At 35.2% G+C, this 17,312-nt stretch overlaps 2 protein-coding genes across 2 annotated transcripts; both read left to right on the top strand.

The window, feature by feature from the left end:
- Positions 1 to 2,136: 2,136 nt before the first annotated feature.
- LOC126079380 (olfactory receptor 5M1) lies at positions 2,137 to 3,084 on the top strand. Its single transcript, XM_049890361.1, has one exon. The coding sequence runs from the start codon at positions 2,137 to 2,139 to the stop codon at positions 3,082 to 3,084; it is 948 nt and encodes a 315-aa protein (XP_049746318.1).
- Positions 3,085 to 9,616: 6,532 nt separating this feature from the next.
- Positions 9,617 to 10,588, top strand: LOC126080546 (olfactory receptor 5M10-like). Its single transcript, XM_049891744.1, has one exon. The coding sequence runs from the start codon at positions 9,617 to 9,619 to the stop codon at positions 10,586 to 10,588; it is 972 nt and encodes a 323-aa protein (XP_049747701.1).
- Positions 10,589 to 17,312: the final 6,724 nt, after the last annotated feature.

Genomic DNA, 17,312 nt, shown 5'->3' with positions numbered 1-17,312 from the left:
GGCTTTGATTCTTAGCATGTTGATGAAATTAACTATTGTTCCCAGGATAAATCCATAACGTCCATCCTCAGAATTACCCTCAGCACTCACCACTACCTCTACTTCCTTCCGACAGATGTGCCACTCTCCTGCTCTCCACACTGACCATTTCAAACTTTTCTTCACCTCAAATCTCTCACTGACTTCACAGCCCTATCCCTCACTCTCTTTAGATGACTTCATGTCAGGGTTTTCAGAGAAGACTGAAAATTTGGGATGGGAATTCTTTCATCTTTACTATCCTAAAAATACAAAACTTATCTACTTATAGTTTCCTTCTTATATGTTATTGAAATCAAAACCACAACAAACAAACAAACAACAAACAAATCCATTGCCCTTGAGTGGATTCCGACTCATAGTGACCATATAGGACAGAGTAGAACTGCCTCATAGGGTTTCCAAGGAGTGGGTGCTGGATTAGAACCACCCACATTTTGGTTAGCAACCAAGCTTCATCTCATTTAAAGTGGTGGTTAATTATACTCTCTGTGCTCAAGGTCTCACTCACTCATTTACCAAGCATGGTACACACATGTTTAGATAGGGATTTTGGCCTCCAATGAGTATCTAAACCGAGAAATCATCAAATGAAGGTTATGCCCCTTGAGGAACAAAGAGTATTTTAATTGCTTGTTTAGAAATATGTTTAAAATGCCTTAGGGAATATGCCTTAGAAATGCTGTATAAATCTTCTCAACTTGTTCTGACGGAATATGATAAATTAGCCTTTACAAGTAGGTCATTTCTACACTAAAAAAAAAAAAATGCATCTTGTTGTTTTGCATGGAGTTTAGTATTCTATCCATGTGGAAAAATATTATTTTCTTCATTTTACTTGACTTTTCTATTCACATATTAATATTATATTTCATATCAAAATCAATTATTATATTCAAACTGTTCTGATGTATATGTGAGAACCAAATGATCAAGGCTTTGGGTGCAATTCTTTAAGAGTAATTATTACAGACATACCTTATTTTCACAAATAATGAAAAGAGGTTGGCTAGATCTGGAAAACCAAGACCACTTTTAAACATTACTTGTACTTCTCTAAACAAACATTTTCATGAATGAGTTAGTGGCACAATAAATAAGAACCAAAAAAATCCACACTTTTCCCCAGATTCTTACATGGTTTACTTACTGGCAATATACCACCTTCTCAGAAATTCTTCTCAGAATGACTATCTGAAAGCATGCCTTACTATATTTTTGCCGAAGTTCATTTCTGCATTATTATTCTTATTTCTACATGACATGCATTATAAGTTATTGTCTATTTGTTGGATATCTGCATCTTCTACCACAATACGTGCCTTAGAAGGATAGAAAATTTCTTCACTAAAATTCCAGAAGATAAGAAATCAAGCTTTGCTGTGTAAAAGATAAATGGGTGGCTGAATTTACAAAACAGAGAATTTGTAAGTCTATGCCTTCTTAGCTATATGTAGAGAGAAAAATTTTACTAATTCAGTGTTCTCTGAATGAAATTTTACCAGATGACCACGGGTTTTAAGTCAAAATGTTATACTGGACATTTATCTTCTGTCTTGTATCTGAAAGAGTAGTGTATCAGAGCTGGAGGGACTGGAGAGACTCAGCTTCCTTCCTTTGTTGATGCATTTCATTGGATGATTGATATGATCTGCTGCTTTGTATTGGACTTTCATTCCCTTCTGCATTTTAGTTTTAACTAATGAAGTTGGAAAAAGTACCAAATGCAGAGTCTTCCCTAGAACACAGATATAAATGTGTGAGTATACATACACATGCAAGTATTTGTGTGCATGTGTGAGAGAGAGACAGAGACAGAAAGAGATAGAGAGACAGAGAATTTGAGGTACAGGGAGGAAGAGAGGCAAAGATGCCACAGATTATTTGTTGTTAGTCACTGCCAGGTAGTTTCTGAAAATTGTTTATGTAGACATTCTTATGTATTTGTTGAAAATGATAAGCATAATATAAGTATGATTGCCCCATGGATGAAAGAATAAATAAGTGAATGATAAAATAAATGGAATAAGTGCAGAATCAGAATCAGATGGAAACCTTTATATTCCAGGATGCCTTTATGCTGTAAAGGATGAGAAAATGTCCTCCCCAAACTGCACTACAGTGACCAAATTCATTCTGATGGGACTCACAGACAACCCAGTGTTGCAGAAGATCCTGTTTGGGGTATTTCTGGTGATCTACCTAGTCACACTGGTGGGGAATCTGTGCATGATTTTTCTGATCAGGACCAATTCGCATCTCCAAACTCCCATGTATTTCTTCCTTGGCCACCTCTCTTTTGTAGACATTTGCTATTCTTCCAGTATTACTCCCAATATGCTGTACAACTTCCTCTCAGACCAAAAGACCATCTCCTATGCTGGATGCTTCACACAGTGTCTTCTCTTCATTACCCTGGTGATCACTGAGCTTTACATCCTTGCTTCAATGGCATTGGATCGCTATGTTGCTGTTTGCAGTCCTCTCCATTACAGTACCAGGATGTCCAAGAACGTTTGTATCTGTCTAGTCACAGTCCCTTATACTTATGGCTTCCTTAATGGACTCTCTCAGGCAGTTTTGACTTTTCACTTATCTTTCTGTGGCTCCCTTGAAATCAATCATTTTTATTGTGCCGACCCTCCTCTTATACTGCTGGCTTGCTGTGACACCTATGTCAAAAAGATGGCAATGTTTATTGTTGCTGGGTTTACTCTCTCCAGCTCTCTCTTCATCATTCTTCTGTCCTACCTTTTCATTTTTGTGGCCATCTTGAGAATGCATTCTGCTGAAGACAGGCACAAAGCCTTCTCTGCTTGTGGTTCCCACCTGGCAACGGTCACAATATTTTATGGAACCCTCTTTTGCATGTACTTAAGGCCCCCGTCTGAGAAGTCCATAGAGGAGTCCAAAATAATTGCAGTCTTTTATACTTTTTTGAGCCCAATGCTGAACCCATGGATCTATAGCCTAAGGAACAAGGTTGTGATTCATGCCATGCAGCAAGTGATCAGGGGAAATCTCTTTCATAAAATTGCAGTTTAAGAGTCTGTTCACTTACAGTCATTAAATTCCTTGGATAACACAATGACTCCTATCAAAACATATACCTACTAATCTATGATCATAATTTATCATCATGAACTCCCAGTGATCACTTTACCTAGTTTCTTCTCAAAATTAACACCTTCAGGACAAAGTGGCTTAATAGAAATTTTAATATTTAAACTAAGGATATTTTCTTTGGCAAAGTTCTTCTGGAAATGAATTGGTTGGGATCTAAAAATTCCATATAAAAATCAACATGGTTACTTACCTGGGGACAAATTTCATTACTAACTGATCCTGATGAGAACACTAGAAATTTATCTTCTGTGAATAATATGGTCCACAAAGCTATAGTGAGGTTCTGAATAGGGTGACTAGTTTTACACTCCTTTAATAAAAGATTGTGAAGTAATTTCTATTGCAATGTGTACTATAGAATCTTGACTCTGGATCCTAACTAATCACTGTGATCACTTTTGAAAAATTTTAAATGTATGTGTCATTCAGAGGTTTAAACTTTCTGTAGGTTTTTGCCAAACCCATGTCATAGATGTCTTGAGAAACTATGTTATGGATAAACTTAAGAAGCACCATAGTACTGATTATCATCCTCAATTTTACCTGTCAACATTTTGTACGTTTCCAGGAACATAGACCCGTTCATCATCAGTACAGCATAAGGGCATTCCTGGTGTTTTTTCAAGGCAGTAGGTCTGACTGCGGGCTAATGTACAGAGAGTCAATAGAGCCTACTAACCAGCTTCTGCAGAACCAAGAATGCATGGAGAAGTTATAAAATCTCATTGGTTTGTATGTATCTCTCTGGGTGTGAAGACATAACATTTATTTTGGTTCATAAAGCATGGTTTTCTAGATAAGGGTGGTCTGGTAGTTTGAAAACTTCTCCCTAGGAAAGTGATAATAAGGAAGTCTATATAAAGAAATATATATCACACACATATTATTGTATACATTATTCATCAAATAAATAAGTACATCCTGAACCATTTTTAAATATAACCCTTATTATCTTAAATACATTGTATTTTAATATTTTGTAGTCTGATTTTAACTGTCATGACTATAAAAAATGTTCCTAGTAACCAACCACTGTATTTTTACTGTGACACATTTAAATTATTTTCCAGAAAATCTCTCAGGTGACCTGCAGTTTTTGGAAAATTAGGCTCCATTTTTAATCTCAGTTGATTGCCCAAGACTGTGCCTATGAAAATCCTCTTTCAGAAATAGCAATTCAAAAATAGACAGGGTAATTTCTGGATGAATAGAATATAATACTTAGATTTCAATGCCATTTGTCAATTTGTATATTGGTTTGTGTTTTGGCTGTGGTAGTGGGATAGCAAAAGAAGCTGCTCTGCAGAGAGACAACAATGAAACACAAAAGGCTAGAAATGCCTGGCAGAGGGTCCTGATGCTCATAGAGCTCCTGGTGGCACTTCCTTTTTGAGGACCAGCATCAGTTAGTCTGTGGGAGTTCCCTTATTGTACATTGAGTTTCCCTTTTTCTTAATCAAAGAGTTGTGCTTCCATTTCTACCAACCAGATTGCTTTGCCACCAAAATTTAAATCTCATTTAAAAAAAGTGTTTAGAATCTGTACAAAAAACACTGTTTTTTTACCTAAATGTATTACCTAAATAACTGAATGTTTCCTTTTCTTTTCTGCTCCTGAAAACCACCATGGCTTTCAGGAGCCACATTTACATCCCATCTTGGCAACTCTTGAACCCAAATAGTTGACCTTTAGGGTCACTATGAGTCAGAATTGACTTGACGGCACTGGGTTTGGTTTGGTTTTGGTTTTTGTAGTCTCTGTCTTTTTTAAAATTCTGTTTGCTTCTATTTATTATTTAATTTTTTCATTGTGCAAGTCTTTGGATGAAACCTACCTCAGAAACCCTTTAGAGATAGGATAGAACATAAATTGGCATGTTCTTTTTAGTTAATCCATGTCATATTACTACCACCTTAATTTCCCAGAGGCGACTCAGAAGGAAGTCCTGGTTTTTGTCTGTCTGTCCATATGTGTGTCGATCTGTCTATCTTAGAACAAGATTGCCAATTTGTATAACAATGAAAAAATATTACTGAAAATTTTAATGCAATGGCATTGAAACTATAAACCAATTTAGGAAGAACTGACATCTTAACAGAGCCCTGGTGGCTCAGTGGCTAAGTGTTCGGCTGCTAACTGAAAGGTCCAGAGTTTGAATCCAACAGCTGCTCCTTGGAAACCCTATGGGGCAGTTCTTCTCTGTCTTATAGGGTCACTATGAGTTGGAATCAACTTGATGGCAATGGGTTTTTTTTTTTTTTCCTTTTGGATATCTTAACAATACTATCTCAATCCATAAGTGAGACATGTGTCTCTATTATTTATAAGTTTTTTAATATTTCTCTACCAGGTTTCATGGCTTTAGTATCTAGCTTTTGCACATTTTTATATTATATTGATTTGTAAGTAGTTTATGTTTTTGATGTTATGTAAATTATACTTTTAAGTTTATTTTCCAATTGGGTAATGTTCCTTTTATGTAGTTGTATAATAATTTTTGTGTATTGAACTTGTAATTATGTGACCTTCCCAAATACAATCTTAATTTCTTTTTTTGTGTATATTTTCAAATGAAATTCGATGTAAACTATTGTGTTATCTGTGAATAACACTTTTTTTTTTCCTGAATAATGTGTATAACTTTACTACACAGGATAGGACTTCAAGTACAATGTTGGAATTGTTTCAACTTTAAACTTAAAAAAAGACCAATTGAATAATCACAAAACACAAGTGAAAAATCTACTGGGCCAGTAGGGTACATACAATACTCTGACCACTGAGACACTTGTATAACTAAAGTCATTAGATGTCCCTCTGGCTGGTATACATCAATTGATTATGACAACAAAGCAAATTGACATTAATGAAGGAATTCAACACCTTCATGTATAATTTTATCATAACTTTCTGACAACTTCTTACCAAAAATAAGATGTTGTTGTTATTAGGTGTCATCGAGTCAGTTCCAACTCATAGCAGCCCTACGTACAACAGAATGAAGAACTGCTCGGTCCTGTACTATTCTCGCAATAGTTGTTATGTAGCCACTGTGTCAATCCAAAATAAGATAGAATGCATAAAACTCTTCTTTGAGTTAGTATTATATACCAGGTAAAGCCTGTGCCCTCTGATCTTATATGTGGCAACATAAAGAAAGGTCACCTTACATGTAGGTTTCTGATAATGTGTTCTCATACTGAAAAGTATGGACACCCTGTCACTCCAGATCTGAAAGAGCTAAGGAATTATTTTCTTGCCACCCATTCAATTACTACTGAGCCAGTCCTTGTTCTTTTGGAAAAGACAATTTGTAAGTCTGGTGATTTATTAGGATTGTTGTATATTAATTTATATCAAGAAATACATTAATAAATAAATATTTCAGGACAAAGCTTCTTCAAACTGAAGGTAACCAACCTGCTTACAGTCAAATCTTTAAGTATTTATTTTTGCACAAAACTAGGGATTTCCACATTAAGGAGTCAGACAATAAAGGATACCAACTCTACAATCCTCTTTCATTCCTTAGAAATACTTAAGCAGTGATATTTGATATTTTAAATTTTTATTGTTTTTATTTGTGCAAGAAATCAGAATAAAATAGATTGAAACGAAGAAAGATCTTTCCACCTCAATTTGAGAAAAACGATATGCTGATATGCTAGTGCTTAAATGTCATGAGTTGGTGACAATCTACATTTTGAAACTGATATACAGCTTTATTCCTTTGACTGATTACTCAGTGTATCCCATCATTTGGAGGTCTTTCAAAATTAAGGACACCTTTCCTGTCTCGAAGGAGCCCTGGTGGCGCAGTGGTTAAAGCACTAGGCTGCTAACCAAAAGCTACACTGTCGGAACTCATCAGCTGCTATGGGGGAGAAAGACGTGGCAGCCTGTTTCCCTAAAGATTTATAGCCTTGGAAACACTATGAGGCAGTTCTACCCTGTCCTGTAGGGTCACTAGGAGTCAAAATCGACTTGAGAGCAGTGGGTTTTGTGTTTTCTGCTGTCTTAATCAGACTACATTATGATTCTCTTATTTGTATTAACCTGGACTATCTATATACTGGAATATACAGACTAGTGAAAGCATATCTAGCTTTCTTTATTCTCCAACAGAGGGCCAAACAATATTCAAATAGTCTTTCCTTTCAACTCTCCTTGAAAATTCTCAATTTTGGAAATCATACATTTAATGAATGATGCTAGTTCTCAATCTTGGCTTTGATTCTTAGCATGTTGATGAAATTAACTATTGTTTCCAGTATAAATCCATAATGTGCATCCTGAGAATTACCCTCAGCACTGACCACTACCTCTACTTCCTTCTGACAGATGTGCCACTCTCCTGCTCTCCACACTGACCATTTCAAACTTTTCTTCACCTCAAATCTCTCACTGACTTCACAGCCCTATCCCTCACTCTCTTTAGATGACTTCATGTCAGGGTTTTCAGAGAAAACTGAAAATTTGGGATGGGAATTCCTTCATCTTTACTATGCTAAAAATACAAAACTTACCACTTATAGTTTCCTTCTTATATCTTATTGAAATTAAAACCACAACAAACAAACAAACAACAGACAAATCCATTGCCCTTGAGTGGATTCCGACTCTTAGTGACCATATAGGACAGAGTAGATCTGTCTCATAGGGTTTCCAAGGAGTGAGTGCTGGATTGAACTGCCCACATTTTGGTTAGCAACCAAGCTCCATCTCATTTAAAGTGGTGGTTAATTATACTCTCTGTGCTCAATGTCTCACTCACTCATTTACCAAGCATGGTACACACATGTTTAGATAGGGATTTTGGGCCTCCAATGAGTATCTAAACCGAGAAATCATCAAATGAAGGTTATGCCCTTGAGGAACAAAGAGTATTTTAATTGCTTGTTTAGAAATATGTTTAAAATGCCTTAGGGAATATACCTTAGAAATGCTGTATAAATCTTCCCAACTTGTTCTGACGGAATATGATAAATTAGCCTTTACAGTTAGGTCATTTCTACATTTTTACACTAAAAAAAGCATCTTGTTCTTTTGCATGGCGATTAGTATTCCGTCTACTTGGAAAAATATTATTTTCTTCATTTCACTAGACTTTTCTGTTCAATTATTAGTGATATTATATTTCATATTAAAATCAATTATTATATTCAAACTGTTCTGATGTATATGTGAGAACCAAATGAACAAGGCCTTGGGTGCAATTCTTTAAGAGTAGTTATTACAGACATACCTTATTTTCACAAAGAATGAAAAGAGGTTGGCCAGATCTGGAAAACCAAGATCACATTTAAACATTACTTGTGCTGCCCTTCCTATAGGGTCGCTGTAAGTCGGAATCGACTGGACAGTAAAAGTTTTGGTTTGGTTTTGGCTTGTGCTTCCCTAAACAAACATTTTCATGAATGTGTTAGTGGCACAATAAATAAGAACTAAAAAAATCCACACTTTTCGCCAGATTCTTACATGGTTTATTTACTGTTAATATTCCATCTTCTTAGAAGTTCTTCTCAGAATGGCTCTATGAAAGCATGCCTTATTATATTTTTTCCAACGTTCATTTCTGCATCACTGTTCTTACTTCTACATGACGTACGTTATAAGTTATTATCTATTTGTTCAACACCTGTTTCTTCTGCCACAATAAGTGGTTTACAAGGGTTGAATATTTGTTCACTAAAATTCCAGAAGATAAGAAATCAAGCTTTGCAGTGTAAAAGATAAATGGGTGGCTTAATTTATAAAACAGAGAAGAGAATTCTTAAGTCTATGCCTTCTTAGGTATATGTAGAGAGATAAATTTAACCAATTCAATGATTTATAAAAGAAATTTACCAGATGACCATGGATTTTAAGGGACAATGTTGCAATGAACATTAATCTTCTATCTTGTATCTGAAACAGTAGTGCGTCAGAACTGGAGGGACCAGAGAGACTCAGCTTCCTTCCTTTGTTGATACATTTCATTGGATGATTGATGTGATCTGCTGCTTTGTATTGGACTTTCGTTCCCTTCTGCATTTTTTTTTTTAACTAATGAAGTTGGAAAAAGTGCCAAATACAGAGTCTTCCCTTGAACACAGATATAAATGTGTGAGTATAAATACACTTGCAATTGGTTGTGTGTGTGTGAGAGAGAGACAGAGACAGAGAGAGACAGAGAGACAGAGAAAGAGAATTTGAGGTAGAGGGAGAAAGAGAGGCAAAGAACAGATAACACAGATTATTTGTCGTTAGTTGGTGTCAAATAGTTTCTGCAAGTTGTTTATGTAGACATTCTTATGTATTTGTTGAAAATGATAAGCATAATATAAGTATGATTGCCCCATGGATGAAAGAATAAATAAGTGAATGATAAAATAAATGGAATAAGTGCAGAATCAGAACCAGATGGAAACCTTTATATTCTAGGATGCTTCTCTGTTGTAAACATGAGAAAATGTCCTCCCCAAACTGCACTACAGTGACCACATTCATTCTGTTGGGACTCACAGAAAACCCAGTGTTGGAAAAGATCCTATTTGGGGTATTTCTGGTGATCTACCTAGTCACACTGGTGGGGAATCTGTGCATGATTTTTCTGATTAGGACCAATTCGCGTCTCCAAACTCCCATGTATTTCTTCCTTGGCCACCTCTCTTTTGTAGACATTTGCTATTCTTCCAGCATTACTCCCAATATGCTATACAACTTCCTCTCAGACCAAAAGACCATCTCCTATGCTGGATGTTTCACACAGTGTCTTCTCTTCATTACCCTGGTGATCATCGAGTTTTACATCCTTGCTTCAATGGCATTGGATCGCTATGTTGCCATTTGTAGTCCTCTCCATTACACTACCAGAATGTCCAAGAACGTTTGTATATCTCTAGTCACAGTCCCTTATACTTATGGCTTCCTTAATGGACTCTCTCAGGCAGTTTTGACTTTTCACTTATCTTTTTGTGGCTTCCTTGAAATCAATCATTTTTATTGTGCAGATCCTCCTCTTATACTGCGGGCTTGCTCTGACACCTATGTCAAAAAGATGGCAATGTTTATTGTTGCTGGGTTTACTCTCTCCAGCTCTCTCTTCATCATTCTTCTGTCCTACCTTTTCATTTTTGTGGCCATCTTGAGAATGCATTCTGCTGAAGGCAGGCACAAAGACTTCTCTACTTGTGGTTCCCACCTGGCAACAATCTCCATATTTTATGGAACCCTCTTCTGCATGTACTTAAGGCCTCCATCTGAGAAGTCTGTAGAAGAGTCCAAAATAATTGCAGTCTTTTTTGCTTTTTTGAGCCCAACGCTGAACCCATTGATCTATAGCCTAAGGAACAAGGACGTGATTCATGCCATGCAGCAAGTGATCAGGGAAGTATCTTCCATAAAATTGCAGCTTAGGAGTCTGTTCTTTTCTAATCACTAAGTACTTGTGAAAACATAATGACTCCAATCAAAGGGTACATCTACTACTGTATGGTCATTATTTGTTTATCATCATGAACTCTCAGTGATCACTTTGGCTAATTTCTCTTCAAAATCAATGCCTTTAAGACAGATTGGCTTCCTAAAAACTTTAGTATTTAAACTAAAAATATTTTCTATGGCAGAGATTCTCCGAAAATGAATTGGTTTGTATTCAGTAATTCTATGAGATAATGCCTTTTCTTTCTTGGGGGTACTTTTTGTAACTAACTTACCCTTACGGAATTACTGGAAATCTACCATCTCTGAACTGTATGATCCATTGCCCCATAGTGAAGTTTGAGACAGGATGACTAGTTTTACTCTTAAAGAAAAAATAAAAAAGATGAAATAATGTCTACTACAATGTGTGCTAGAGAACATTGGCTGTAAAGCTGACTAATCATTGGATTTACTTGGAGAATATTAAATGTATGCATCAGGTATATGTTTAAAAATATGGAGGTTTTCCCCAAACCCATGTCAAGGGCATCTTGAGAAACAACATCATGAAGAAACTTGAAAAACTATAATACTGGTTATACTTAACAATTTTGAAATGGACTGTCAACACCCTCTTATAAGTTTCCAAAAGCATGCATCCAATTCAGTCATCAATGTAGTACAATGTCATTCCAGGTAATTTGCCAGAGTGGTAGTAATGATTTAGGGCTGATTTACAAAGAGTTAATAAGGTCTATCATTTGTCTTTTGCAGACCCAAGAATGAAACAGTATAAAAATGATTTGCTGTGCAAAGGCAAAGAACTAATGTTTACTTAGGTTCACAAAGTGGTCTTTGACTCGTGATTTTCTAGGCTGGTCCAGTAGTCCTCAAAACTTTTGTTGAGGAAAACAATAGTATGGTAAGCTACAGAAGAAGAGAATCAATTTATTCATATTAATGCATCCATCCATTATTAGTCCACCATGGCTGTGTATTGAATCCTATATATTTAATTCTTATTAAATTGTCCAAAATGATTTATATTGTGATATTGTGTTCTATAATTTTAGCTAACAGCATTATAAGAAATGTTCATGAAAAATCGGCTACTTATTTACTGTAAAGTGTTCAAATTATTTTTGAGGAAGTCTCCCAGATGACTTGTAGTTTTTTAACATTTGGCCCGTTCTTTAGTCTGGGTTGATTGAACAAACTATGCCTATCAAAATTCTTTTTCAGAAACAGTAACTGAAAAATAGAAAGGGCAATTTCTGGGGGGCTAGAACATAGTGTTTAATTTCAGAGCCATTTGTTTGTGTGTATATTTGTTTGGTTTTTGGCTATGGTAGTGGGGAAGCAGAAGCTGACCTGCAGAGAACAATAAGGCAGAGAGCCTAGGAATGAGAGACTAGAAGGCCCTGAAGGTGTTTGAGCTCCTGGTGCGGTGCATTTGCTTTTTGAAGATCAGCATCATTTAGTCTGTGTGGCATCACTTGTCATTTAACATGCTCCCTTTTTTGTTAAGCTAAGAGGTGTGTTTTCATTTCTAACAACCAGAATGATCTGACACTCAAATGTATAAGCCCTTTGAATATATATTTACAATCAGTGTGTAAAATATTCTATCTTTTGCCTAAATAACTGTAGGCTTCCTTTTATTTTTTATTCTTGAGAACTGCCATGGGTTTTAGGAGCCAAATTTACATCCAGTCTTGGCAACTCTCTTAACCCAAATAGTTGATCTATTTTTAGTCTCTCTCTCTTTTGCTCACTTTATTCTATTTATTTACTTCTATTATGATTTAATTTTTTCTTTGTGTAAGTCTTTGAATAAAAGCCACCTTAGAAACTCTTTAGAGATAGGGTAGAATATAAACTAAGATTAATAACAGTAGTTATAAAAAGCAAACCAAACCCAGTGCTGTTGAGTTGATTCTGACTTATAGCAAACCTAAGGAGAACTGGCCCATAGAGATTCCAAGGAGCACCTGGCAGATTCGAACTGCCAACGTCTTGGTTAGCAGCCGTAGCACTTAACCACTATGCCACCAGGGCTTCCAAAAATAGTTATAGGTGACAATTATAGTTAAGTCCTCATTTTTATATTGCTACTTATTTTGATCCTCAGAAATGAATGAATGATTTATTATCTTCATTTACTATGTTTGGAGCCTTAGGCACAGAAAGATTAAATGACTTGCCCAAAGTCACTCAGCCACAAAATAGCACACACACACAAAAAAGTCCCTTAATTCAAAATTCTCTTCTCTTCCTAATACACACTGCTGTGGTTATCAAACTCGTCAACACACCGCAAATGCTGGTTGGCATATTGGAGATTATGAACCAATGAGGTTACTGCTATAGATGAAATCCTGGTGACTATGATACTAGTGATATTTCTCCTAGTAATAACTCATGTGTATTTTCTCTGACATTTCAAGTTAACAGGATGATTCGTGTGCATAGTAAGTAGAACTCTCTTACCATTTGTCGTGGATTGTATTGTGTCCACCCCAAAGTATATGTCAACTTGGTTAAGCCATGATTCCCAGTATTGTGTGGTTGTCCTCCATTTTGTGACTGTAATTTTATGGTGAGAGGATTAGGGTGGGATTGTAACACCACCCTTACTCAGGTCAAGTCCTGATCCAAGGTAAAGGGAGTTTCCCTGGGGTATGGCCTGCACCACCTTTTATCTCTCAAGAGATAAAAGGAAAAGGAAGCAAGAAGAGAGTTGGGGACCTCATACCACCAAGAAAGCAGCATCAGGAGCATAGCACATCCTTTGGACCCAGGGTCCCTGTGCCTGAGAAGCTCCTTTACCATGGTAAGATTAAGTACAACTGCCTTCCTCCAGAGCCAACAGAGAGAAAGCTTCCCTTGGAGCAGACATCCTGAATTTGGACTTGTAAACTACTAGACTGTGAGAAAATAAATTTCTCTTTGTTAAATTCATCCACTTTTGGTATTCCTTTTATAGCAGCACTAGATGACTAAGACACTGTTCAATGCAAAAACAAGCAATTTTGAAATATGGTGAATCTATTCAGACTGCATTTTCTGAACGTATTTTCCAAATTAGAAAAGCATACATGTTCAATACAAATAAGTAGAGGATACAGACAGATATGAAGAAGTAAAATTTATTCAGTAATATGTCCTAAATCAATGACTAATTCCTATTTGAATTTTGTTTTGTTATATTTCTTCTAAATAAATTTCTACGTATACTTATGTTATTGTAATTTATAAAATAAAATTGAAAGCGTATACCATATGCACGTTTCAACACTGATTTTCTCTTGTTAGCATAATGCTTGTATATTTATGCAGACTAACAATTTTTGGTGAATATCATTTTCATTGTGGCATATTATTTCACAACTAAATCATTCTTCATTTCAATAATAAGATTAATACATACTGAATGTAGAAAAAATAAGAAAAATACAGAAGGATATAAACAATAAAAGCAATATTTACTTTTAATTTCCTACCAGTAGAGAATCGACTTGACAGCACTGGGGGTGGGGTTACCAATAGAGAGCTTCTCTTAGCATTGGGGTGCATTTTATGCCAGTTGCTTTACCTTGAAAACCATTATTCCATCTTATTAATGTACCCTATTATTTTTATGATTGACTCATGTCCCATTGTACATATCTTTGTTCTTCCTTTAGGATACATTGATAGAAGTGGAATTGCTAGTTAAATGTTTTGATCATCTTAAAGCTCCTGATAAATATTTCTGTGAATAAAATTTTCTACAGAAATCTTCTAACAGACTATGCATCTGACTAGTAATGTTTGAGAGTAATCATTTCAATGCATTTTTGTCAATGCTCAAAAATACAATTTAAAATTATTTGCTACTTTGCTGTCTTAACTGGAAATCATTAGGGAAGGATTTTCTTTTCATTTGAACATAATTGAAGAATTTAAATATACATATAACAAATAAGGGTACACATCAATTTGATTACTACCTTTCAAGCTATTTCTGGTGATTCTTGATATGACCAATATTTGTATTCTTATTTGGAAAAATTATATTGATTTTTGGTTTTGTTTTATATTTCTCCCATCCCTGCCTATATTGTTATTAATTTTTTTGTGACCATATTTTATAGGCACACCTTGAATTATTCCGGATATAGTTTTATGGTATGTTTTGATGTTGTATATAAGTGTCTTATATTTTACAGTAATTTCTTCTCACTATTTAGCAATCTTTTGTTTTTCCACTGTGTGATGTCACCTTTATTATACACCAAGTGAGTGCATTTGGGGCCTATTTCTTTTGTTTCTGTACTTATTAAACCCAATTCTTGTAATTTATGTGGATTTAAATATGCTTTAAAGTCTGTTAAAGAAATTTCTATAGGGTCCCTATGAGTCGGAATCGACTTGATGGCAGTGGGTAAAAGAGAGATTTCATATTCATTTTTCTTTTTTTTCCTCGAATTTATCTTGTTGTTGTTGTTAGGTGACATCCACTTGGTTCCAACTCATAGTGCCCCTACGTACAACAGAGTGAAACATTGCCTGGTCCTGCACCCTCCTCACAATCGTTGTTATACTTAAGCCCACTGTTGTAGCCACTGAGTCAATCTATCTCTTTGAGGGTCTTCCTCTTTTTTGCTGACCCTCTACTTTACCAAGCGTGACATCCTTCTCCAGGGACTGTTCCTTCCTGATAACATGTCCAATGTATGTGAGATGTAATCTCATTATCCTTGCTTCTAAGGAGAATTCTGGTCATACTTATTTTAGTGGAATGTAAATCAGAGGCTTCTAGCTAATCAATATTTTTAACCCAGAAATTATGAATATGATGTTTTAGTCTAGAAATTATATGTACTTGTATATATAAATCAAGTATAGTTGTATGTGGAATGCATACACATTGTGAATTATTTGAAAAATATAAGAATATATATATATATTTTAAAGTGAGTATTATTATTATAGCAGTGTCTCCAGGGATCTGATGGGGAGATATATAGAATGGAGGCCATAGCAAAGATTGTTTAGGAATGAAAGGTTAGAGCTAAGTTTGCTCTCCAGAAAGGCAGAAAGGTGCTGTTTGCCTATAAGTGAAAGAAAGGCAAGTGACCTTGGTATGTTAATGCTGTAGACTTACCTGTTTTTACACAAGCGTTTATTTTTGCATTATACCAGTGTACACATTGCAACATTTTTTCACCCAAAATCTCTAAATATAGAATCTTATCCCTAACTAGAATTCCCTTTTGCCAGCAAGTTTCCCCCCAAATAAATGACATTCCCATTCATATCCCTCAACTGTGATAGTCATTTCAAAAGCTGAAAAAAATCTGTGCTGGATGAAAATTAAAATAGATATATTCATTAAATAATCTGCAGAAAATCTCCTTGAGGTTAGTAGCAGTGGGAGAAATCACAATGGAAAAGTCATTAAAATTTGATCATAAAACTATTTAAAACTAAGAAGCCCCAACAATTTGGCATGGTATTTATCACAAATAAGATAAAGTGATAAAATTATTAAGATAGGAAAAGTTCATAGAAATCATTTATAACTCCCAAAACCAATATAAATATCAAAGGTTATAAATAGAAAATTGATAAAAATACAAAAATGCTAAAATTCATAAGCCAAAATATTTATTAGTGATTGAAAACATGAACTCGGTTACTATTTCGTATGTAACTACATTTAAGAGCGTTCAAAAAGACTGGCATTTTCGTAAATTGATGGTAACAGGGAAAACATTAGCATAGTTCTTTGGATATCAAGTTAACATGTTTTAAGAAAATTTAAAAATGTTTCTAGGGTGTTCTTCAACTATTACAGATTGAGGAAAGGCTGAAGACAGAGTCAGAAACTAAGGTGAAGATATTCATTGTAGTGTTGTTTTTATAACTGAGAAAAAGGTAACAAGTGATACATAAAAATGCAATCAGTCCTCACTTTGCATGGTACTGTGTTAACAGAAAGCTGTGCACACTGTGAATATATCCTGGCATTGTGTGGTTCTCAGTTATCACACAACTGTGCAAAGTGAGGACAGCCTGTATTTAATAACCCAGGAGGCACAGGTATCTACTAGACAAAATTGAAGCTGGCTATAAATGGTTCTCAGTTACCACACAACTGTGCAAAATGAGGACAGCCTGTATTTAAGAACCCAGGAGGCACAGTTATCTACTAGACAAAATTGAAGCTGGCTATAAATGCCTAAGAGCCCTGTAAGTATGTGATGGCTATGATCACAAAGGAGTGTGATGGTTGTGATCATAAAGAAGTATGCAGATACCAGCTGACATTTTTTATTACAATGTTATACAGCCATTAAAGTGATGTCTATGAAGTTCTCAGTTAAAGCGATCACAAGATATTTTACATAGTAATTTATGAAAAGATCAGGGTACAAAGTTATATATATTATGCTCAACTTTGTAAAATAATAGCATTGAGAAGTAAAACTTGTCCTTTATATCTCTATATGCATTTCCCATAATAAACAATTTTTGCTTTTATATGCAAGAAAGCAAACAAAAAACTGCATATCACCAGATAGTCTGTATTACAGAATTATAATAAAATATTTATTGTTATTGGCACCTTAATGTGAAAGCAGAAAAAAAAGAGGGAGTTAAAAATCTGTATTGAACTGAATGGTCATCCAAATTCCTTCTAATGCAAGCTCCTATTATCTTTTCCTAAAGATACCATGTTCCTGGACAGTTTGAAA

This window comes from Elephas maximus, chromosome 7 (genome assembly GCF_024166365.1).
Source record: "Elephas maximus indicus isolate mEleMax1 chromosome 7, mEleMax1 primary haplotype, whole genome shotgun sequence".
Taxonomy (NCBI): Eukaryota; Metazoa; Chordata; class Mammalia; order Proboscidea; family Elephantidae; genus Elephas; species Elephas maximus.
Note: the sequence above shows the minus strand (reverse complement) of the source record. Positions and strands in the feature narration are given on the sequence as shown.